The sequence below is a fragment of the Hypanus sabinus genome, chromosome X1 (assembly GCF_030144855.1).
Source record: "Hypanus sabinus isolate sHypSab1 chromosome X1, sHypSab1.hap1, whole genome shotgun sequence".
Taxonomy (NCBI): domain Eukaryota; kingdom Metazoa; phylum Chordata; class Chondrichthyes; order Myliobatiformes; family Dasyatidae; genus Hypanus; species Hypanus sabinus.
In genome coordinates, this window is record NC_082738.1 from 23,086,524 (window position 1) to 23,113,173 (window position 26,650).

General features: G+C 44.2%; 1 protein-coding gene across 1 annotated transcript; it reads right to left on the reverse strand.

The window, feature by feature from the left end:
* Positions 1 to 1,227: 1,227 nt before the first annotated feature.
* Positions 1,228 to 3,918, reverse strand: LOC132384460 (protein reprimo A-like). The gene has a single exon (XM_059955610.1). It carries the CDS (start codon positions 2,666 to 2,668, stop codon positions 2,357 to 2,359), a length of 312 nt encoding a protein of 103 aa, XP_059811593.1. The 5' UTR covers positions 2,669 to 3,918; the 3' UTR covers positions 1,228 to 2,356.
* Positions 3,919 to 26,650: the final 22,732 nt, after the last annotated feature.

A 26,650-nucleotide genomic window follows, 5' to 3' on the forward strand; every position in this document is an offset into this window, starting at 1 on the left:
GATGTAATGTTAAAATTGTACAAGGCATTGGTAAGACCAAATTTGGAGTATTGTGTACAGTTCTGGTCACCGAATTATAAGAAAGATATAGTGCAGAGATGATTTACTAGGATGTTACCTGGGTTTCAGCACTTAAGTTACAGAGAAAGGTTGAACAAGTTAGGTCTCTATTCATTGGAGTGTAGAAGGTTGAGGGGGGATTTGATCGAGGTATTTAAAATTTTGAGAGGGATAGATAGAGTTGACGTGAATAGGCTGTTTCCATTGAGAGTAGGGGAGATTCAAACGAGAGGACATGATTTGAGAGTTAGGGGGCAGAAGTTTAAGGGAAACACGAGGGGGTATTTCTTTACTCAGAGAGTGACAGCTGTGTGGAATGAGCTTCCTGTAGAAGTAGTAGAGGCCAGTTCAGTTGTGTCATTTAAGGTAAAATTGGATAGGTATATGGACAGGAAAGGAGTGGAGGGTTATGGGCTGAGTGCGGGTAGGTGGGACTAGGTGAGATTAAGAGTTCGGCATGGACTAGGAGGGCCGAGATGGCCTGTTTCCGTGCTGTGATTGTTATATGGTTATATGGTCTTTGCCATCTACTGCTGCTGCAAAACAACAACTTTCATGTCAAGTCAGTGATAATAAACCTGATTCTGATGCGGGGTGGCTTATTTTTGTGTTGTAAAGGGTCGATGATTACGAGTTCACCGCACTCAGAGGAAGTCTTCTCCTCCTCCTTAACGTGCTAGAAATTACACAACAGAAAAGTTTTATATTTCTAATGTGTATAGTTTTTAAATCCTGCTTTGTGTCTGCTGCAACGTTCATTTAAAATCAATGTCTAGGAGGGGAAATTGGATGGGAGGAACGCCATCTCGAGAATCCTAAAACAGAAAATTCAATTCTCATCTGATAAACCTGTTTATGAATCCTGAATGAAACAGTGCAACCATTACCAATCAACGGCGCCATCCGTGTGTTAACTTCGCGTCACTTTCACTCTTTTAGTAATGGGCGGTGATCTATAAAGGTCAGTGCCAGTGCAGAGAAATCGACATTGTTTTCAGGTCCAACTTTATTAAAGATGATATCAGAGCTTCACTGAGAGGCAGACACGCAAGGAAAGATCATTCACGTCATTATTGCTAATAATTATTCAAATCAATACACCAAATATCTCATACTTGATTGATCAATTTATTGTTAATGATTTCAACACAATATACAGGGGGAAACTGTACTATGTTGATGATTTTTAGAAATCAATAATAAAGCCCCATACAAATTAATAAACACAATAATACGATAATAGTCACCTAATAAAGGCTGTGCGGATTAAATATAAACGCCCGCATGTCTGTCTATTCAGTTATACAGTCCTCCTCTCCAACACCTTCTACGGCGCAGCTACCCAATTTATTTTAAGCAGACCAACAGAAGTGCGAAAGGACATCAGGTATTTGCCCACATAATAAAACTGGTGCCCCACCCTCGACGCCTTCTTTTCCCGCCTGCAGAGGCCTTTAGAAAAGTTCTCTCCCCGGGACGGAAAATTGAAACATTCGGGAGCTTTACTCGAGATGGAGTGTCCGCAAGTCACGTTACATACACACCTTGGTCCTTCTCGAGATTCCAGCTACATTTGAAATATAACATCAGCTCCTGCCCGCTCTTGCCTGGGCTTTCTCGGTTTGGGAGAAGGGCGCGGACCTAGGTCGGAATATGGGACCTCTCTAATGGAAATGGGGTAGAGACTGGAATGCGGAGAGGGTTGGAAAGGAGCATCTGCAGGACTTTGGCATTAAATGGACAGTACTTTCAAAGAGCTAGCAGAGGTGCTTGAGCCAGACAGCTCATTATACGAGGACACGACATTCTAACTTTGGGGTATGATTGACAACTCAAAACCGGGAGAAAGCTTTCAAAGCAGGTAAATATACAACATTGCAAGAATCATCTCAACATCGGTTTTAACACGAAGTGTTTCTCTTCAAAGCTCTGCACTGAAACATTTGTTACATTTGCTAATGTTACATTTTGATCCAACAGGACGAACCGAGAACACCCCGTAATCATTCCCCCCAGTCATTATTTAATTTTCTAAGCCACGGCGGGTGGGGGGCACGACACGGTGAAACGGTATTCCAATATCCGCCCAACAGACAATACACTGCAGTACATTGTCCGTATCTTTCGCACACCCCAAATGCACACCGCGGACAAACTTCTTATAACTCAGCCGCGCTCTTACAAAACTATCTCATTTCAGAGAATTTAAACACTCTGCAGGGCGAATTGAGTCCAGAGTTCATTGACCTCTTCGCAATTTCCCACCCCATCCTGGTCTTGTCCTTTGCTCCGAACTTCAGAAAGAGCCGATGATTATAGCCTCCACCTCTTTCGACGGTCTCCGCTCCTTCACCAGGAGGTTGATCATACTCTCCGACTTGATGAGCAGGTTGCAGCCCAGGAAGAAAATACCGAAGATGACAGTGAGGGAGAGGACGCAGAGCACAGCGATCTGGACCACTTTCATGATGTAGAGGCTGCGCTCGTCCCGAGCGGCTGTCCCGACCGCATCGCTCACAACCCGGGTGTAGTTACAGCAGGCGAGGACCGCCCGAGCAGCGGCAGCTTTCGTCGTATAGGAATCAGTAGTCGGCCAAATGGTATTCATTCTTCGCAGACGCCGAACTGCTGAGGACGCGTTCTGAACTCTGCGTTACTTCGCAAACCTCGCCGGTGAAGGCAGAAAATGAACACGCGTGTTTGCCCGGACTGAGCCAACCAATGAATCTTCGCACCTGCCCTTTTCAGCCAATAAACCTCATCACCTTGTCAGTTTCACTGACTTGCGAGGGATTTTAATACTACTTTGGGTTAAACCATTTGTCTAATGCCAAGGGGTTCGATCTAACTCTACTGAGAGAATGGTAGGCGCAATTGCAGGTCGTCTGTATTCTTGCTTTCTATATTCAGACTGCTGTGATGAAATGGCTTTAACTTTATGTCTCACAACTCCATGTGCCACGAGATACCTACTTTCTCACCCACTTGTCCCACTCTCCCCTCCCCTAGGGCATGAGGTCCTGCTTCCCGAGCCCAGGAGAGCGCAAGACACGTGGCCGACTGGAGTGGTGGGGAGGTTCTGATCATTCAACCCGAAGACAGCTACTGTAGCTGTGCAACGTGACATGTGCAGCAGTGTGCCCATGACTAGGGTAACTCAGGCATTTATCATTGAGCCGGTGCTTGCAGCACTTTAGGGCAGTGACACCAATTTAGATCAAAGGAAATGCTGCGAGAAAGAATTCACAATGGAAATAGAACATGCTGCAAACACTCAGCAGGTCGGGCAGCATCTGTGGAGAAATAGGATTAATGTTCCAGGTCGAAGACCTTTCTTGTGGACCAAAGTTAAAAATCCAGCCAATTTAAGTTGCAGAAACAGGTGGAGAGAAGGATGGATTAAAGTGGGGACTGAGAGAGGCTGAATGCACTTTCTGCTGGTGATGTCTGCACAGAGAGGCAGGGTGAGGGGTGGGTGGACATGCCCAGCAGGTCAGCCTGAGCTAAAGAATAGAGAACACTGAACCCACCTCACAGACAAATGTCCTGGCCTATTCTGATACAGACAGAGAAAGTAAGTTACCTGAAGTTGTAGAATTTTAATATTGCCTGGAAGGCTGGTGTGCCCGGACCGATGTGATGCTGTTCCTCAAGCTTTTGTTGAGCCTAAGTGCAGGAGGCCGCAGATTGATAGGACTGAGATGGTGAATTAAAATGATGAGTAACAGGAAGATTCACTACACGTTATGTGAAACTGTCATCCAATCTGCGTTTGGTTTTTCCAGTGTAGAGGAGACCACATTGTGAACACCAGATACAGTACATTAGAAGTGTCGATGAATCACTGCCTCACCTGGAAGGACCATTCAGATCCCTGGAGGATGGAAAGGCAAGAGGTGAATGGACTGTATCGCCTGCAGTCCCCACCCAATAGTGTTGAATGGGACATTGTCAGGCAGGTCACTGACTATGACTCCCCTACTCTTAGAGTCATAGAGAACTACAGCACAGAAACAGGCCCTTCCGCCCATCTAGTCTATGCTGAATCCACTAAAACTGTGTATTCCCATCGACCTGCATTGGGACCATAGCCTTGCATACCCCTACCACACACATACCTTTCCAGACTTCTCTTAAACATTGAAATCACGCTCGCCTGAACCATTTGGCTGGCAGCTCATTCCACACTCCCACAGCCTTCTGAGTGAAAAAGTTTCTCCTCCTGTTCCCCTTAAACTTTTCAACTTTCACCCTTAACCTCTGGTTGTAGCCCCACCCAACCTTAGTGGAAAAAGCCTGCTTGCATTTACCCTATCTATACCCCTCGTAATTTTGTATACCTCTGTCACACCTCCTCTCAATCTGCTACATTCTACAATACTAAGCTATTCAATCTTCCCTTACAACTCAGGTCTTCCAGACCCAGCAACATCCTCGTAAATTTTCTCTGCACTTTTCAACCTTATTTACATCTTTCCTGTAGGTAGGTGACCAAAATTACACACATACTCCAAATTTGGCCTCACCAACATCCTATACAACTTCAACATAACATCTCGTCTCCTGTACTTAAAACATTGATCTATGAAGGCCAATGTGCCAGAAGCTTTCTTTATGACTCTATTTACCTGTGACACCACTTTCAATGAATTGTGGACCTGTATTCCTGGATCCCTTTGTTCTATCACACTCCTCAGTGCCCTACCACTCACTGTAAAACCTTCCCTGTTTGATTCTACCAAATTGCAAAACCTTGCACTTGTCTGCATTAAATTCCATCTGCCATTTTTCAGCCCATTTTTCCAGTCTTCTTTAAATTAGTGCTGTAGAATGCTTTATGTTTGCTTATTCATTTAGTGATACAGCGCAGGGGAGGCCATTCAGGCCTTTTAAGCCATGCCATCCCCACCAACCCTGACATACCCAATTAACCCTAACCTAAACTTGGAACAATTTACAATAAAAAATTAACCTCAACAGCAGCAACACGCATTCTTCTAAGGCATTTCATAAGAGCATTACGATGCCCCCTCTTTCTATTACTGTGCTGCATTGTAAACACTTTAAACCACTGTTTATGTTTACATTGAAAATACATGCTAGTATTTATGCATTTATGCACATTTTATTCCATATTTGTACTTTAATTTTTAACTTCATTTTCATATAATTCTTTATTCTTTACAATTGTTGAATGTTGCTGTTTTTTGTTCCATGTCATGCCAACACACCACAGCAAATCCCTAATACATGTCAATGTATATGGCAAATAAAGTTGGCCTTTGTTTCTGGGCATAGTAATTTGAATTGACTTAAGTTTTCCTTTTATTCCTCAACAAAATTGTTACATTTAATCATAAATTGCAGTCCATATGTCAATTTTTTTTAAGTACTTTGCAGCTTTGGTAAGTATCTAGAAATCCCCAGAAGATGATTGATGATAAACGGTGACACAAGGACATATGGTCAAATAATTAGAATTTAAGGAGTGGTTAAAAGAGCAGAGGGGTATAGGCAGGGAGTTTCAAATTTTCTGGCTTGGCTGCTGAAGGCACAGCCACTAATGGAGAGGTTACTTAATTTGGTTTTGTAATTGATTTATTATTGTCACGTGTACCAAGATACAGTGATAAACTTTTCTTGCATACTGTTTACAGTTTTCCGACGGCCCAATCAGGAGCAGGCCGCAACATCCAGGTTTCTCACAGGACGATGACGCTTGTTTAAAAGGAGAGTTTGTGGAAGTTCAGGCTCATTCTGATGGTCCAGTCAGCGGCAGCAGCAGGCCACAGTGACGAGGTTTCTCACAGGACGGCAACGCTTGTATAAAAGTACAGATGGGACAAGCAGGGCGGCCATTGTTGGGAGTGGACCAGTCAGAGTGTCAGGCTTTGGCTCAGGAGAGGCGTTGGCTCTGGGTAAGCTTCTGTTAAGGTTCCCTTTATTTTTTCTCTTACTGTACCTTGTTTGTGTAGTAAATGGCCGTCATGTGTTTTTCATGCCAGATGTGGGAGTTCTGGGAGACCGGCCGCAGCTCCTTGAAGACCATGTTAGGGATCTGGAGCAGCAGCTGGACGACCTTCGGCTTGATAGGGAGAGTGAGGAAATAATTGATCAAAGTTACAGGGAAGTAGTTACCCCAAAGTTGCAGGAAGCGGGTAACTGGGTGACTGTCAGGAGAAATGGAAAATGAGAATAGGCAGTTAGTGCAGAGCACCTCAGTGGCCATTCCCCTCAATAACAAGCACTCCACTTTGGATACTGTTGTGGGGAATGATCCTCCAGGGGAATGCCGTGGAGACCAGGTTACTGGCACTGAGCATGGGTCCATGGTGCAGAAGGGAAAGAGGGAGAAGAGGGGAACAGTAGTGATAGGGGACTCGGTGAGGGGAACTGACAGGAGATTCTGTGGATGTGAACGAGACACCCGGATGGTATGTTGCCTCCCAGGTGCCAGGGTCAGGGACGTCTTGGATCGTGTCCACAACATTTTAGAGAGGGAGAGAGCAGCCAGATGTCTGGTGCATAATGGCATCAATGACATAGGAAGGAAAAAAAAAGAAGTCCTGAGAAGAGAATTTAGACAGCTGGGCAGAAAGCTGAGAAACCGGACCTCCTGGGTAGTAATTTTTGGATGGTTGCCTGTGCCACGTGCCAGTGAGGGTAGAAACAGGATGATATGGCAGATTAATGCGAGGCTGAGAAGCTGGTGCAGGGGGCAGGGCTTCAGGCTCTTGGGTCATTGGGATCTCTTCTGGGGGAGGCATAACCAGTTCAAAAGTTGCATCTGAACCTGAGGGGGACCAATATTCTCGGGGGCAGGTTTGTTGGAGTTGTTGGGGCGGGTTTAAACTAATTTGGCAGGGGGGTGGGAACCAGAGCAAAGGGACTCAGGATAGGATGGATGGTAAAAATGCAAAGACAGCATGCAGTCAGACTGTGAGGAAGGGCAGGCAGATGGTAGGACAAAACTGCAGCCAGCAGGGTGAATATCAGTCCTTTAGGGATGCAGAATCAAAAAGGGTAGTAAATGCAGCACTCAAAGTGCATGGAGTACAAGAAATAAGGTGGATGATCTTGTTGCACTATTACAGATTGTCAGGTATGATGTTGTGACCATCACTGAATTGTGGCTGAGGGATGGATGCAGTTGAGAGCTAGATGTCCAAGGTTACACATCGTCTCGGAGGGATAGGAAGGTAGGCAGAGATGGAGGCATGGCTCTCCTGGTAAAGAACGGCACCAAATCAGTAGAAAGATGTGACATAGGATCAGAAGATGTTGAATCCTTTAGAAACTGCCAGGATAAAAGGACCCTGATGGCAATTATATCCAGGCCTCCCAACAGTAGCTGGGATCTGGATGACAGCTTACAACAGAAAATTAAAAAAAACATGTCAAATAGGCAATGTTACAATAGTGATGGGAATTTCAACATGCAGGTCAATCGGGAAAATCAGATTGGAAATGGACCTCAAGAGAGAGTTTGTTGACTGCCTACAAGATGGGATTTTAGAGCAGTTTGTCATTGAGCCTACTGGGGATCAGTTACAGTATACTGAATTGAGTGTTATGTAATGAACAGGAGGCGATGAGGGAGCTTAAGGTAAAAGAACTCTTATGAGACAGTGATCACATTATGGTTGAGCTCAACTTGAAATTTGATAGGGAGAAAGTAAAGTCTGACGTAGCGGTATTTCAGTAGAGTAAGGGAAATTACAGTGATATGAGAGAGGAGTTGCCCAAAGTAAGTTGGAAGGAAATGCTGGCGGGGATGACAGCAGAGCAGCAATGGTGCGAGTTTCTCAGAAAAATGAGGAAGGTGCAGGATAGATGTATTCCAAAAGTGAAGGAATTTACTCAAATGGCAAAATAGTACAACCGTAGCTGACAAGGGAAGTCAAAGCTTATGTAAAGGTAAAAGAGAGGGCATACAACAAAGCAAAGATTAGTGAGGATAGGGAAGTTTTTAAAACCTGACAGAGAGCAACTGAAAGGATCATTAGGAGGGAAAAGATGAAATATGAAAGCAAGCTAGCAAACAATATCAAAGTGAATCAAACAATATTAAATTGAAAAGCTTTTTCAAGTATGTAAAGAATAAAAGATAGATGAGAGTGGATATAGAACTGCTAGAAAATGAGGTCAGAGAAATAATAACGGGATACAAGGAGATGGCTGATGAATTAAATGAGTATTTTGCATCGGTCTTCACTGTGGAAGACACTAGCAGTGTCTGATGTTGAAGGATGTGAGGGAAGAGAAGTGGGTGCAGTTACTATTGCAAGAGAGAAGGTGCTCAAAAAGCTGAAAGACTTAAAGGTACATAAGTCACCCAGACCAGATGAACTGCACCCTAGGGTTCTGAAAGAGGTCGTGTTAGAGATTGTGGGGGCATTAGTAATGATCTTTCAAAAATCATTGGACTATGGCATGGTGCCAGAGCACTGAAAAATTGCAAATGTCACTCCACTCTTTAAGAAAGGAGGAAGGCAGCAGAAAGGAAATTATAGACCAGTTAGTCTGACCTCAGAGGTTGGGGAGATGTTGGAGTCAATTGTTAAGGGTGAGGTTGTGGAGTACTTGGTGACACAGGGCAAGATAGGACAAAGTCAGCATGGTTTCTTAAGAGACAATCTTTCCTGACAAATCTGCTGGAATTCTTTGAGGAGATTACAAGTAGGAAAGATAAAGGGGATGCAGCAGATGTATATTTGGACGTTCAGAAGACCTTTGACAAGGTGCCACAGGAGGCTGCTTACCAAGTTAAGAGTATTACAGGAAAGTTACTGGCATTTTTAGACCATTGGCAGATTGGTAGGAGACAGCAAGTGGGAACAAAAAGATCCTTTTCTGGTTGGCTGCCAGTGACTAGTGGGGTTCCACAGGGTCGGTGCTGGGACCGTTTCTTTTTAAGCTGTATATCAATTATTTAGATGGCTTTGATAGATGGCTTTGTTGCCAAGTTTGTAGATTGGTGGAAGAGTAGGTAGTGTTGAGGAAACAGGTAGGCTGAAGAAGGATTTAGACAAATTAGGAAAATGGCCAAGAGAGTGGCAAATGAAATGCAGTGTTGGAAAATGCATGGTCATGCACTTTGATAGTAGAAATGAATGTGCGGACTATTTTCTAAATGGAGAGAAAATCCAGAAATATGAGATACAGAGGGACTTGGGAATCCTTGGGCAGAACAACCTGAAGGTTAATTTGCAGGTTGAGTCAGTGGTGAGGAAGGCAAATGCCATGTTAGCATTCATTTCAAGAGTCTAGAATACAAGAGCAAGGATGTGATGCTGAGGCTTTATAAGGCACTGGTGAGGCCTCACCTTGAGTATTGTGAACAGTTTTGGGCTCCTCATCTAAGAAAAGATATGCTGGCATTGGAGAGGGTTCAGAGGAGGTTCACAAGGATGATTCCGTGAATGAAAGGGTTATCATATGAGAAATGTTTGCTGGCTCTGGGTCTGTACTCATTACAGTTTAGAAGGATGAGAGGGGATCTCACTGAAACCTTTGGGATGTTGAAGGGCCTAGACAGTAGATGTGGAAAGGATATTTCCCACGGTGGGAGAGTCTAGGACAAGGGTGCACAGCCTCAGGATAGATGGGCGTCCATTCAAAACAGAGATGCAGAGAAATTTCTTTAGCCAGAGAGCTGTGAATTTGTGGAGTTTGTTACCACAGGCAGCTGCGGAAGCCAGGTCGTTGGGTGCATTTAAGGCAGAAGTTGGACGCAGCATCACAGGTTACAGGGAGAAGGCCAGGGAGTGGGGCTGAGGAGGGGGAAAAGGATCAGCCATGATTGAATGGCGGAGCAGTATCGACATGGCAAATTGCCTAATACTGCTCCTGTGTCTTATACAGATCAAGTCATTACACAGTGCATTGTGGTAAAACAGTAACAACGCAGAATAAAGTGTAACAGCCACAGAGAAAGTACAGTAGAGGTAAACAATAAAGTGCAATGTCATAATGAGGTGGATTCTGAAGTCAAGAGTACTATGGGAATCAAGGGTTCAGAATTGGAAGGAGGCAGATGCCTTAGAGGACTGGAAGAGTCTTCAGGTATAGTGAGGGGAGAGCCATCAGAGAGTTTTGGAAACTGAGGTGAAAACACTGAATAAGAAGCACGACATACACTCGGGAGCAGGCACTTGGTATAACATCTCATCGAACCAACACTGTGGACAGTGCCGGGCTCCCTCCTTCCCTGTAACCTGCCGACATTTCCACTTTCCTCCAATTACTCTGTGCTGGGAACTGTCAGAGCAGATCCTGAGCGGAGTTTCAAGCAAACATATCTACCCACCTAAGAAAGCCATATCTATCAGATTGTCAACAGTGAAAATGCGTACAATTCACATTAATCAGCTTTGTGGATTTAACTGGAAAGGTGGGAGCTTGAAACAGAATTGCATCAACCAGTTCAGTTGTAATATCGTGGTGTTTGGGGTGGGGGGGAGGCTATCAGACAATCGGTGAACTGGACCAGGACGCAATGCCTTTCTAATGCTGAGCAAGTTATCCAGCAGTGACATTGATTCATTGTTCACTAGCTGAGAAGAGCCAGCACCAGTGTGGACTGACGGATACCCTGTCTGAAGTCCCGCACCAGTCTCAGACCACCAGCTGCAGCGGGACGTTGCTCTCGATTCTTACACTGTTGCGCCCTCTGCTGGAGAAGTGCAGGCTGTACTCCTTACCAAGCAGCACCGTGTCAAAAGTGGAAATATTTTTGTTAAGACAATTCAATGTGAATCCCTTTCACGTTGGTGCACTGCTGCTTTGACAGGCAATTAGGCTCCGCTGGTAAAGAGTGAAATTAAAATCATTAGGATGAAGTGACATAGGGTAGAGCTAAGGAACTACAAGGGTAAAAAGACACTGGTGGGAGTTATATACAGACCCCCAGAACAGTAGTAAAGACATGGTCTACAAATGACAGAGAGAGATAGAAACTGCATGTCAAAAGGGTAATGTTACATTACCAATGGGAGGTTTCAATTTATAGGTAGATTGCAAATCAGCTTGGTATTGGAGCCCAGTAGGGAGAATTTCGAGAATGCCGACGAGAAGGCTTTTTAGACCAACTCGTGTTTGAGCCCACTAGGGAATCAGCTATTCTGGATTGGGTGTTGTGTAATGAACCTGAGTTGATTAGAGAGCTTAAGGTAAAAGAACTCTTCAGAACCAATGATCATAATATGATAGATTTCACTCTGCAGTTTGAGAGGGAGAAGCTAAAGTCAGATGTATCAGTATTATAGTGGAGTAAAGGGAATTACAGAGGCAAGAGAGAGGAGTTGGCCAAAATTGACTGGAAGGGAACACTAGCAAGGATGACAGCAGAGCAGCAATGGCTGGAGTTTCTGGGAGTAATTCATAAAGAGCAGAATAGGTAGATATTTTATTAATCCAAAAGGAAATTACTGTGTTACAGGAGCATTACAAGTGCACAGATATACAAATATTAGAAAAGAAGTAAGAAAGAATAAAAAAATAAGTTACCTCAAACAGTCCAACAGGGTTGGAGGGGGTCATCACTTCCCTGGCTACAGGTTGACTGATTATAGAGCCCAATGGTCAAGGATAAGAATGATCTCACACAGTGCTCTTTGAAGTAGTGCAGATGTCTTAGTCGATTACTATAAGTGATCCTCTGTTCAGCCAAGGTGGCATGCAGAGGGTGAGAAACATTGTCCAGAAGTGCCAGGATTTTCCATAGGGTCCTTTGTTCTACCACAGCCTCCAGTGGGTCCAGTTTGACTCCGATAACAGAGCCAACCTTTATAATCAGTTTATTGAGCCTGTTGGCATCACCCGTGAAGATACCATTGCTATGACGCACCACTACATGGAAGATTGCACTGGCAACTACAGACTGGTAGAACGTGTGAAGGAGAGGCCTGCACACTCCAAAGGGCCTCAGTCTCCTCAGGACGACTCTGGCCCTTCTTGTACACAGCCTGTGAGTTGGTGCTCCACTCAAGTCTGTCATCCAGGTGTACACCCAGGTACTTGTACATCCTCACCACATCCACGTCCTCACCATCAATAGTAACAGGGTGCAGTGCAGGCTTAGTCTTCCTAAAGTCCATCAGCATCTCCTTTGCCTTACTGAAGTTGAGCTGCAGATGATTCAGCTTGCACCATTCGACAAAGTCCTTCTCCAGGGCCCTGTATTCATACTCCTGTCCCCCCTTTATACACCCAACTATTGCTGAGTCATCAGAGAATCTCTGCAGATGACGTGGCTCAGAGTTGTATCTGAAGTACGAGGTATCCAAGGTAAACAGGGAGTCAGTACAGTCCCCTGTGGGGCACCGGTGCTGCTTATAGCCATGTCTGACACACAGCTCTGAGGCCGCACAAACTGTGGTCGGTCTGTCAGGTAGTCCATTATCCAGGACACAGTGGAAATGTCAGTCTGCATTGAACAGAGCTTTTCCCCCAGCAATGAGGGCTGTATGGTATTGAAGGCACTTGAAATCAAAAAAACATGTATCTCACTGTGCTGCCCTATTTATCCAAATGGGACCAGGTAAATTCTATTCAGCAGGTAAGTGACAGCATCATCGACTCCAATGTGCTCCTGGTAGGCAAATCGCAGGTGATCGAGGGCTGATCTGACCAGGGGTTGGATATGCATCCCAAAGAAGTATTCTAAAGGCAAGATGATGTAATAAAGGATGACAAGTCATAGCCAACAAAAATCCAAAGAGAGGGCAAATAATTAATGGGAAGATAGAGGATTAGGAAGCTTTTAAAAACCACGCAAGAAATCATAAAGAAGGAAAAGATGGAATATAAGGTAAGCTAGCCAACAACATTAAAGGGGATACCAAAAGTTACTTCCTTTTCAAAAGAGAAGGGAGAATAGATATCAGAACACTGGAAAATATTGCTGAAGTAGTAATGGGGGACAAGGAAATGGCAGATGAAATGAACAAGTATTTTGCATCAGTCTTCCCTGTGGAAGACACCGGCAGTGCACCAGAAGTTCGAGAGTGTCAGGAGGCAGAAGTGCGTGCAGTTGCCATTACCAGGGAGAAAGTTCTTAGGAAGCTGAAAGGCCTGAAGGTAGATAATTCACCTGGATCAGAAGATGTATGCCCCAGGGTTCTGAAGTCACTAAATTCTGGAATGGTTCTGGAAGACTGGAAAATTGAAAATGCCCCTCCACTCTTCAAGAAGGGAGAGAGGCAGAAGAAAGGAAACGCTAGACCAGTTAGTCTGACCTCAGTGGTTGGGAAGATGTTGAAGTCGATTGTTAAGGATCTGGTTTTGAGGTACTTGGAGGCAAATAGGTCATAGTCAGTTTGGTTTCCTTAAGGCAAAATCTTGCCTGACAAATCCGTTGGAACTCTTTGCAGAAATAGTAAGCAGGATAGACAAAAGAGAATCAGTTGATGTTGTGTACTTGGATTTTCAGAAGGCCTTTGACAAGGTGCCACACGTGATGCTTTATAAAGCACTGGTGAGGCCTCATTTGGAGCAGTTTTGGGCCCCTTATCTAAGAAAGGGTGTGTTGACATCGAAGAGGGTTCAAAAGAGGTTCACAAAAATTACTCTGGGATCGAAAGGCTTTTCAAATGAGGAGCGTTTGATGTCTTTGGGCCTCTACTCACTGAAATTCAGAATGTTGAAAGGCCTCGATAGAGTGGATATGGAGATTATGTTTCCTATGGTGGGAGAGTCTCAGGCCAGAAGACGCAGTCTCTGAATAGAGGGACATCCTTTTAGAATGGAGACGAAGACTGTTTAGCCAGAGGGTGGTAAATCTGTGGAATTCATTGCCACAGGCAGCTGTGGAGGCCAAGTTATTGGGTATATTTGATCGTTTGGGTATTCCAGTGCACTGCAGTCTCTGAGAGGTGGAGGTGGAGGTGGTGAGTGTGAACAGGCTGTGGGATGGGGCTCAACTTCATTTCTCCAATTAAAGCTTCTATTGTCCACCCATTAAAGCAACGAGGGAGATTGAAAGTGCGGAGGGCAAGCGCCAACTGCCTGCCTTTTGGTCACTCTGCTACCAGGAGGGAAAGGCCTGCCAGAGAGTGTTGCCTAGGCTTTCTGCATTTTTCAGTCTTAGTTTTTTTATATTCTGGGGGTTGATGTGCCGGTTCCATTTTGGGTTTTTTTGTGCTGAGGGTAGGGTTGATGTGTCTGGTCTGTTTTGTTTGCATTTTTTGTGCAGGGAGGGGACATTTAGGGGGAGGGGTGATGATCGTGCTGCCTTTCTTTTCTTTCTTGGTTTCATGGCTACCCAGAGAAGAATTTCAAGTTGTATACTTTGATAATAACAAATGAACATTTGAATCTTGATGTTTAAAGCAGAGTTTGATAAATTCTTGATTAGTCAGGGCATGAAGGGATACAGGGAGAAAGCAGGAGATTGGAGCTGAGGGGGAAAATGGATCAGCCATGATGAAATGGCAAAGCAGACTACGTGGGACAAATGACCTAATTCTGCTGTCATAACACAGGGACAAAGGTAGTGGACCCAAAAGCAAGACACAGACACTGAACTACCAGGAACAGGACTAGGCGTGAGAAGAAAGCAAGGGAAGTGAGGAAGAAAGGATGCTGGACATGACACAGGCCCCAGATGAGACAAGGATTCCAGGCCTGGGCTAAGACTTGACAAGGATAGTGGAACCAGGACATGGAACTGGGAACTAGGAGCCTGGGCTTGGACTCCACGCCAGAGACTGGACAAAGACCCAGAACCTGGGTCTTGACTCAGGCTCGCACTCCAGAACCAGGTGAGGACAAGACGTGGCTATAGGACAAGGAGAGGCACAGGACTGGACATGAGACTCCTGGACAGGACAAGGGAACCCCAGCACAGGATGAGGGAATCCCAGCACCAGGCTAGGCAAGGTACATCAACAAGAAGGGAACACAGAGCCTTGGTCAAGGGAGAGCAGGAACACAGAACACAGAACACAGAGCCTGGATAAAGGGAGAGACAAGAACATGGAACACAGAGCCAGGCCCCCTCCTTGGATACAGGACATAGGGCTAGGACTCATTACACAGGACACTGAACACGACAAGACAGTTCCCAACACTAGGTAGCAGCAAAACAGCCAGACCTACCTAGCAAAGGCTTGGACATGGAAAGACAGTTCCAAACAGGGCAAGGCTCCAGGCAAAGGAAGAAAAGGAACAGTCCAGACTCAGGGTAACAGCAAGGACAGGATACCAATAAGGCAAACCAACCACCACCCTCAAACCCAGGGCCACTTATATTCCCAGCCCCAAGACGAGAATCAGGTGCCTACAATTAAGCCCAAATGAGACAAGGGAACGCCGGAAGACCCGGAGTCTGGAGTCCACGGACCCGACCGTGAGCCGGAACACGAACTTCACGGACTGGACCCTGACATCTGCTCCTATATCTTATGGTTTTGTGGTCTTATGGACTTTGTGTAATGGCGTTGTGACTTTGTTATTAGCTGAGGGATGACAACAGGCTATTTGGCTCAGTGAATCGATGCCAGTGTTTGTGAGTTATACTTGCCTTCAGGTCAACTTACCAGCATAACCTTCCAATCCTTTATCCTCCATATCCTCACCTCCCTAAGGCCCATTATGCTACTGGTGTTTAGAGCAGCAATTACAGTTCTCCATCTCTGGTAGTGTTCAGAGCTTCCTTCATCTTGTCAGTAGCTCGGTTTTCACTGTTGTCAGTCATGCAAGTTCTGGGTGGAGACACAAGTACCATCACACTCAGATGTAGAAGGGTTCTTCATTGCTTTTTCCATAACAATTTTGTTATACCAGTCAGGGGTTGTTAGCCCTGAGCTGAACCTCCGAACCTGGACCAGTCTTAGTCTGGCTTCTACCCTTTGATCTGGGTGACCCTACCAAGAGTCAAAGCACAAGACCCTGATTCCAACCTACCAACCAACCTACATAGCTCACTGGATCATTGAGGCACGCAATTCTCCAAACCCTATGACAAGGCCGTGGTCCTCTTGGAGGATACCTACTTTCCCTTCAATGGAATTCCAGGACTCCCCAGACACTTCTGCTGTGCCGCACCTTGAGCCACCCAAAACACACACTCTCCATTCTTAAACATGTAGAGTAAAAACTATTCATTCTTATAACTGAGCCCTTCAAGGTCAATCTCACCCAAATTTCTGTGTCAAGAAAACTTTGCTGAATTCTGATTGGATTTATTTGTGGCTATCTTTTATTTAAACATCACGCACTGTTCAATTTAGATATAGGAGTCCAAACATCAAAGGACAACATTTCATTGAGGCCAATATTAAAAAAAGACACTGGAAACACTCAGCAGGTCAGGCAGCATCTGTGGAAAGAGAAGGAATTGGGAAAGAGGAAGGAAAAGAGCAACACAAAATTCTGGAGGAACCCAGCAGCTCAGGGCGGAGAGGAATAAACAGTTGAGATTCCGGGATTGTTCTCTTCATCAGGAAAGTGGGGGGGGGGGGGAGAAGCCAGAATAAGAAGTTGACGGGAAAGGAAAATGAAGTTTCACATTGCAGGGAAGGTGGTAGAAGGGAAAGATGGAAGCTTTAAGATAGGGTGAGACTAGAATTGTCAGGGGAATGAGTTGTATTTAATTGGGCTAATGGGGGCCATTAGAGGGTGATAACACAGACTACCAATCTATATGAGATCTTAGTAAACAAACTTCAGAAAATAAAAAGATAAAATGTTGGAAACACCCAGCAGCTCAGGTAGTATCTGTGGAGAGAGAAACAGATAATTTTTCAGATCAAGGACCTTTTAGTACAGCTCGAAAAAAAACATAGAAAGCCTACGGCACAATAAAGACCCTTCGGTCCACAAAGCTGTGCCAAACATGTCCTTACTATAAAAATTCCCTAGGGTTACCCATAGCCCTCTATTTTACTAAGCTCCATGTACCTATCCAAGAGTCTCTTAAAAGACCCTATTGAATCTGCCTCCACCACCATCGCTGGCAGCCCATTCCACACACTCACCACTCTGAGTAAAAAAACTTACCCCTGACATCTCCTGTGTACCTACTTCCAAGCGCCTTAAAACTGTGCCCTCTTGTGTTAGCCATTTCAGCCCTGGGAAAAGCCTCTGACTATCCACACGATCAATGCCTCTCATCATCTTGTACACCTCTATCAGGTCACCTCTCATCCTTCATCGCTCCAAGGAGAAAGGCCGAGTTCACTCAACCTGTTCTCATAAGGCATGCTCCCTAATCCAAGCAACATCCTTGTAAATCTCCTCTGCACCATGTGGATAGTCAGAGGCTTTTCCCCAGGGCTGAACTGGCTAGCATGAGAGGGCACAGTTTTAAGGTGCTTGGAAGTAGGCACAGAAGAGATGACGAGGTTAAGTTTTTTACGCAGAGTGGTGAGTGTGTGGAATGGGCTGCTGGCGGCGGTGGTTGTGGTGGAGGCGGAAACAATAGACAATAGGTGCAGAAGTAGACCATTCAGCCCCTCGAGTCTGCACCGATAGGGTCTTTTAAGAGACTCCTGGATGGATACATGGAACTTCGCAAAATAGAGGGCTATGGGTAAGCCTAGGTAGTTCTAAGGCAAGGACATGTTCAGCACAGCTTTGTGGGCCAAAGGGCCTGTATTGTGCTGTTGGTTTTCTATGTTCAATGTACCTATGCAGAACTCCACGCAAATATCGCCTGAACATTTGCCACATTTCTGCGATACATTTCCCTGAGAACATCTGTTCCCAGTTTATGCTTCCAAGTTCCTGCCTGATAGCCTCACATATCCCTTTACTCCAATTAATTTCCTAATTTGCCTGTTCCTATCCCTCTCCAATGCTATGGTAAAGGAGATAGAATTGTGATCACTATCTCCAAAATTCTCTCCCACTGAGAGATCTGACACCTGACCAGGTTCATTTCCTAATACCAAATCAAGTACAGCCTCTCCTCTTGTAGGCTTATCTACATATTGTGTCAGGAAACCTTCCTGAACACACCTAACAAACTCCACCCCATCTAAACCCCTTGCTCTAGGGAGATGCCAATCAATATTTGGGAAATGAAAATCTCCCACCACGACAACCCTATTGGGTGGTCTATAAAAAAGACCCAGTAGAGTTATTGACCCCTTCCTGTTCCTAACTTCCACCCACAGAGACTCTGTAGACAATCCCTCCATGGCTTCTTCCTTTTCTGCACCTATGACACTATCTCTGATCAGCAGTTCCACGCCCCCACCTCTTCTGCCTCCCTCCCTGTTCTTTCTGAAGCACCACCATTGTCCCCGTGCCGAAGAAGTCTTCAGTGTCCTGCCTCAATGACTACCATCCCGTTGCACTTACATCCATCATCATGAAGTGTTTCGAGAGGCTCGTCATGAGACACATCAAGACCCTGCTGCCCCCCTCACTGGACCCCCTGCAGTTCGCGTACCATCCCAACCGCTCAACAGATGACACCATTGCCACCACCCTCCACCTGGACAAAAAAGACACATACATTCAAATGCTGTTCATAGACTTCAGTTCAGCATTCAACACAATCATCCCTCAGAAACTGATTGGAAAGCTGAGCCTACTGGGCCTGAACACCTCCCTCTGCAACTGGATCCTAGACTTCCTGACTGGGAGACCTCAGTCAGTCCAGATCAGAGGCAGCATCTCCAATACCATCACACTGAGCACGGGGGCCCCCCAGGCTGTGTGCTCAGTCCACTGCTGTTCACTCTGCTGACCCACGACTGTGCTGCAACACACAGCTCGAACCACATCATCTAGTTTGTTGATGACACGACTGTGGTGGGTCTCATCAGCAAGAATGACGAGTCAGCATACAGAGAGGAGGTGCAGCGGCTAACAGACTGGTGCAGAGCCAACAACCTGTCCCTGAATGTGAACAAAATAAAGGCGATGGTTGTTGACTTCAGGAGGACATGGAGCGACCACTCCCCGCTGAACATCGATGGCTCCTCGGTAGAGATCGTTAAGAGCACCAAATTTCTTGGTGTTCACCTGGTGGAGAATCTCACCTGGTCCCTCAACACCAGCTCCAAAGCAAAGAAAGCCCAGCAGCGTCTCTACTTTCTGAGAAGGCTGAGCAAAGTCCATCTCCCACTCCCCCATCCTCATCACGTTCTACAGGGGTTGTATTGAGAGCATCCTGAGCAGCTGCATCACTGCCTGGTTCAGGAATTGCACCATCTTGGATTGCAAGACCCTGCAGCGGATAGTGAGGTCAGCTGAGAAGATCATCGGGGTCTCTCTTCCCACCATTACAGACATTTACACTACATGCTGCACCCACAAAGCTAACAGCATAGTGACGGACCCCACGCACCCCTCACACAAACTCTTCTCCCTCCTGCCATCTGGTAAAAGGTACCGAAGCATTCGGGCTCTCACAACCAGACTGCAAGTTTCTTCCCCCAAGCCATCAGACTCCTCAATACTCGGAGTCTAGACTGACATCTACATCATTTATTATTATATTGTAATTTGTCCTCTACTGTGCCTATTGTCTTGTTTATTAATTATTGTACTGCCCTGCACTGTTTTTGTGCACTTTATGTAGTCCTGTACAGGTCTGTAGTCTAGCGCAGTTTTTTAATTTTGTTTTACGTAGTCTAGTGTAGCCTTGTGCAGCGTGTAGTGTAAATGTCCGTGATGGCAGGAAGAGAGACCCCGATGATCTTCTCAGCTGACCTCACTATCCGCTGCAGGGTCTTGAGATCCGAGATGGTGCAATTTCTGAACCAGGCAGTGATGCAGCTGCTCAGGATGCTCTCAATACAACCCCTGTGGAATGTGATGAGGATGGGGGGTGATGGATTTTCCTCAGCCTTCGCAGAAAGTAGAGACGCTGCTGGGCTTTCTTTGCTTTGGAGCTAATTACTGCTTTATGGGTGAGATCTCCAAACTTTGTACTTTGTACCCTGATGTTACTAGTGAACTCTTCTCTAGCTGTTAAGCTACCCCACCAACATTGACATTCCATCCCTGTGCCCCCCCCCCTAATTTTGCAGCAGATAGTGAGGTCAGCTGAGAAGATCATCGGGGTCTCTCTTCCCGCCATCATGGACATTTACACTACACGCTGCATCCGTAAAGCAAACAGCATTATGAAGGACCCGACACACCCCTCATACAAACTCCTTTCCCTTCTGCCGTCTGGGAAAAGGCACTGAAGCATTTGGGCTCTCACGACCAAACTGTATAACAGTTTCTTCCCCCAAGTTATCAGACTCCTCAATACCCAGAGCCTGGACTGACCCCAACCTACTGCCCTCTACTGTGCCTATTGTCTTTATTGTACTGCCTGCACTGTCTTATGCACTTTATGCAGTCCTGTGTAGGTCTGTAGTCTAGTGTAGTTTTTGTATTATTTTTGTATTGTTTCATGTAGCACCATGGTCCTGAAAAAGTTATCTCGTTTTCACTGTGTACTGTACCAGCAGTTATGGTCGAAATGACAATAAAAAGTGACTTGACTTGACATCTAAAGTCTGGCACTCTAAGTAACCATTCCTGCCCCTGAGCCATCCAAGTCTCTGTAATGTCCACAGCATCATAGTTCCAAGTGCCGATACACGCCCTAAGCTCATCCTTTTTGTTCATAATACTCCTTGCATTAAAATAGACACGTCCCATCAGTCTGAGCGCGTCCTTTCGCTATCACCTGCCTATCCTCCCACTTGCACTGTCTACAAGCTTCCTCTATTTGTGTGAAACATTAGCTCTGAATTTCCACAGATGCCACCTGCCTTAAAAAGGCTTTCTAAAATTTTCTGTTTCAATTTCAGCATGTTTTGCATTCACAGACTTATGCTCAGGCAGATCTATCTGCTTACTCTGGAGCGTCGGAGGCTGAGGGGAGAGCTAATAGGATTATAAAAGATTTTGTGAGGCATAGATGGAGATGGCAGCCGGATCTTTCTCCTAGGTATGATACAAAGCAATGTTCATTTAAGGTTGGAGGGCTTAAGTTTAAAGGAGATAGGTTTTTTTACACAGTGAGTGGTGGTGCCTGGAATGTGCTGCAGGTCGATATAATAGAGGAATTTAACAGGCTCTTGGGCACATGAGTGTGCAGAGAATGGGCCATGTGCAGTCAAAAGGAATTGAGCGTCATTAGTTTAATTAGTTCAGCACAACATTGTGGGTCAAAAGGTTTGTTCCTGTACTGTATTGTTCGCTGTTCTGTGGAATTTGTTTTTTTGGACAAATAATCAGAAATTTTAATCATTCCATCTCTTTCAGTATCTTGATTTGAAAACACTTAGAGAGGATGCTGGCAAAAAAAATGACAAAGCAGAGTAAATTAATGTTGAGCAGCAAGCTTCAGGGAGGTTGGGAAAACAAAACAGTATTGTTCTTTCAAAAGCATAATTCACATTCACCTTGGATAATGATACCACAAAATTAAAGCATAACTTGTGTTTATTACAGATCTTTTTTCTGTTTCATAATAATGATTCTATAATTGCAAACATACTCCACTACATCCAAATTGCATTTAGGTTCTAACAATAGGTAATAAAAAAGAGAAAAAGTTTAATCATTTTGTTTTATTGATTTGCAGAAACAGATGATTATCAAAATCTATTTCCCAGTCTTTAATCACAAAAAAATAGAACAGACTTCTATGAAAGAAAGTTAATCTTGCCTCAAATGATGAGCTGGATGACAACTTGGCAAAGAATAAACAGCGATAAAAGTGATTAAATACAATTTGGAGAAGTAAGGAAAGAAAATTCAAGGAAGTTTTTTTTGTTAGATAAAATGAAAATAAAAAATGTCAACTTGCTAAATATTATTTTCAAAATGCTGTTTAATTTGTACAAGAGTGGATTATTAACAGCCATGTTGAGATATCCAACATGTATATATAGGTAGGATCAAAAACCCAGACCCTTATTTAGTCTTAAGGATCAGTAAAGGATTTCAAAATGAATTCAATCAAATTATGTCATCAAAACACAGCAAAGTCGGTGCATATAAAATCAAGAAACTTTTAGTGACATGTTGCTGTTTGGTTGCAATCAAAAAATAAACAATTAATGCATATTTGAATCTACTTATTAATGTACCTGGATAAAATATAATGGTATGCTATAATACGGATAAATTAAACGCAATTCACATGACAGATTATCAGATGTGATTGGATTGTCACTCTCTGCAAAGGAAAGGCTGTGCAGCTCTGTCCTAGCAGAAAGGATATTATGTGGGTACAGGATATGACTTTTAGTAAGGTTGTCTGGGCAGATGGATGTGGTAAAATAAATAGGAATTCAGAGGTGATATTGAAGTTCAGACAAAGATGAGAACCAATAGCTACGTTAGCAAGCAGGGAACAAATATACTAAGGAAATAAGCATAGGGATCTCAAAATGAAGTAACAACTGAGAATGGTAAACTCATTGTTCAGCAAATGTACATTGCATTCAGAAGACTATGGAACTGAAGACAACCACACATAGTAAGGAACCAGATGTAGCAAAGTAACCAAAGCAACACCACCACAAGCAGAGCTTCCCAATTTTTTGCTTTACCACCCCCTTGGCTCCCAGACCACATCTTCAATGCCCCCTCTCCCCTCCCAGCCATTACATAAAAGCTATAAAATATCTTTATTTACAATTCACTATGAAAGAAAGTAGAAATTGCAAGTTCAAAGCAGTGACAAATAATTGCAAAAATTATTTAAATGTATTTAAAGCCACAAATAAAAATGATTTATTTATTTAATTACAGTAAGAACTTATTTTTATCAACAGTTTTAGAGCATACATTAGTAGTCCGACTATTCACATTGCTTTTTCACATTTCAATGAGATGGGTGCAGTGATAGCAGCTTCTCAACATCAGGCTCAATGTCACGCAGAAGGAGTCTCAGGTCCCAACGTTCAGTAATTTACGGTCTGTTTCTTGCTTTGAAAGAAGTTGGGTGACTGCATTGAAACCGCACTCTACAAAATGTGATATTGGAAAGGCACTATAGAACAACTTGACCTCTTTCCACTGTGTAGGATAGCATTTAGAGATTTCTTTCTGCAGACCAAAAGACCATAAGATATAGGAGCAGAATTAGTCCATTTGGCCCATTGAGTCTGCTCTGCCATTTCATCTTGGCTGATCCAATTTTCCTCTCAGCCCCAATCTCCTGCCTTCTCCCCGTATCCCTCATTGCCCTGATCAATCAAGAATCGATCAGCCTCTGCCTTAAATATACATAAAGACGGCCTCCACAGCTGCCTGGGGCAATGAATTCCACAGATTCACCACTCTCTCGCTAAAGAAATTCCTCCTCATCTCTGTTCTAAAAGGACGCCCCTCTATTCTGAGGCTGTGTCCTCTGGTTTAGACTCTCACACCATAGAAAGCATCCTCTCCACTCTATTGAGGCCTTTCACCATTCGATAGGTTTCAATGAGGTGACCCCTCATTCTTCTGAATTCTCTGAAGATATCTCAGCTGCCTCCCTTGATACCAAGCACCCCCCTCCACCCCCTTTATCGTCCCCTTAGAAATTCCCACCATCTCCTTTGGTAACCACTGGTCTAAACACTGCAAGTTATAATATACCTGCCCTATATGAACATGCAATAAATCTATGTATATAAGCTAGCTCGTGTATTTATATTTATTGTGTTTTTATTATTGTGTTCTTTATCTCATTGTGTTTTTTTTGTGCTGCATCAGATCTGGAGTGACAATTTGTTCTCCATTACACTGTGTACTGAAAATGACATTAAATAATCTTGAAACTTGAATTAGAAAGGAAAGGAATTTGGGGAGGACGAAGCTGTAGTGATCAGTGATAACGTAGGGTCAGTAGAGGGACACAACTAAAGGAAGGTTAGTAATAAGATTCACACAGATTAAATTCTGACGGGATGGGGGCAACCAAGTAAACCAAACACTACCTAATAGCTGAAAGAAAGTGAGGGGAGAAATACATAATCAAATATAAGAAATGAGCAGAAAATGATGAATAATAAATATGGAGATCTTAACCATCCTCAGATAAGCCAGAAAGGAAAGGCAGCAAAGATAGGTCTGGGCAATAAAGTTTTTACTGTGCGTGCAGGACCATACCTCAGACGTCCAATAAGAGATGAGGCATTGTTTGATCTGTTAGGAAATAATGCAAAGTCATCCTGACCAAGTCATAGTCAGTAGCTAAGGAAGGAAGCATTTGGGTAGTAGGGGTCACAGCATAATGAGGATAATATTTGCAAAAGAATTAAGAGAAAATATCAACAGATAAATTGGAAGTAAGTTTTGAGGGACCTAAGAATACAACTTTGAGACCTAAACCAGAAAGATATCAACAGAGACTGAATAGTCTGAGAGATACGATATCTAAAAAAGTGAAAATCAATAGACAGACATGTTTTCAGTTTAAAACTTCACCTGAAAGAGAACATTTCTATAATGCACCACTTCCTCAGTAACAGCGTAATTTAAATATTGAAGCACTCAAAGGGGCTTGCACCCATTTCTATGACTTCCATTGGTCCCACAGATCTCAGCAGAAGCCAACAGTGAAATTTACTCACAGTCAGGCACCACAGCGTAACAGAAATGTGCCTTCTGCTCATCCACATGGAAGAGAATATAACAGCAAAATACAAAGGTGCCTGCTGCACTCCATTTTTATGTTATGCTAACCATAACTATGCAAGGACAACTTGCATCAACTTGTAACCAAAGAAGAGAGAGGTAGCTCAGTTTGAGTTCACAGATCAGAGAACATTGCAGCTTCAATGCAAATAACAGATTAAATTGCTGCTCCTCTCCTCTCCGCGCCTTGTGGCACATCAGGTGGGAACCTTGCTGGTTTTTTATGAGGCCAAGTTACTAGCTCAATGCTTGATCCAGCATGGCTGGAAAGAGTGTAAGGAGCCTGCCGGATTCGAACCTGGGACCACTTGCCTTGAAGTCCGGTGTGGATGCCACTACACCACGGGCCGGCTGACAGATTAAAAGCCTCTCAGGAAATTGGAGCACACTTTCACACTGATTGTACAGCAAACATGTCAGGACAACAGGAGCGGATTACCACATCCCCAAGAGGGGCAGAGAGAGGTCAGCAGGCTGATGGAGTTAGTCATTGGTCATCAGGGCTCATCAGTAACTTAAATCAACTGTATGAATACAGAAGCTGCATCGTGACCGTGGATAACGGGTCCACTTTTAGTGGGCATCTGTGATACTTGTTAGGGCTGGAAGCTGGGAACCCAGGGAGTTAAATGACCTGCATTAGAGTTGACATTACTCACAAATCACACAGGCTCCCCTTCCTCTCTGTGTATTACATAGTAATCACATTCAAATAATCATAACACACATTTAGCATGCACCCCATGATCGCATTGATAACTGTACCTTGTGATGAATTGTTAACATTCATTAAAGCTGTGAATTTACAATACTGGTGTTGTGACTCTGCTCAGCATTCCCTTATTGTGAATGTGAAGCTCTGTACTTCTGAAAACCCAGTTACCCAAACTACTGCACACACTTCTCACTACCTACAATTGCCCACACTTGTTTAATGGGGCAGTTCGTCAGTGGAATGGGACCCTATCCTGATGCATCACAGCTTGGTATGGCCCATAACTGCAAGAAACTGCAGGGAGCTGGAGAACCAGCTCAGCAACTCACGAAAACCATCCTCCCCTCTATGGACTCTGTCGACACCACTTGCTGCATAAGCAAAGACCCCACCCACCCCAGACATATAGGCAGCAGATACGAAAGCCTAAAAGCACGTACCACTAGGTTCAAGAACAGCTTCTACCCTTGCTGTTATAAGACTACGGAACAATCCTCTAGTACATTACGATGGAATCTTGACCTTATCATCTAACTCGTTATGGCCTTGTGCCTTATTATCTGCCTGCACTGCAGTTTCTCTGCAGTCATAACTGCATTCGGTTATTGTTTTCCCGCAATGTACTGATGTGATGACGTGATCTGTATGGATGGCGTGCAAAACTAAGTTTTTCACTGTGACAATAGTAAACTAACTACCAATTTGAAGTGTAATGTGGTAGGGTCTTTTTGTTGTGTTTACGGTTCTTTTCAGTAACACAAAGCAACTTGTTCCTCTGATAAGTCACACCATATCTAATTGACACAGGCATAAAGTATTCATGGATCATTTACTCCATACCACTGGAAGGAGAAAGAAGCTTGAGGCCCATGAGCCCGTCCTCATTAGAAGATCAGAGGAGAAGGTCAGTTTTTAAATTCTTTGCAATAAATATACCAGATCTGTCCGGGGACCCGCAAATAAGTGTCATCTTAAAGAAAACATGACAGCTCCTTTACTTTCCTAGAAGTTTGCACAGATTTGGTACGTAAACTCTGACAAACTTCTATAGATACACAGTGAAGAATATCCTCATTGGTTACAACACAGCCTGGTATGGAAGCACTAATGCCCAGGAATGGAAAAGCCTACAAACAGTGGTGCATGCAGCCCAGCCTATCACAGGCAAAGCCTTCCCCACCATTGAGCACAGTTACCACAGGAAAGCAGTGGCCATCATCCAAGACCCCCTCCATCCAGGCCATGTTCTATTCTCACTACCACCATTGGGTAGGAGTTACAGAAGCA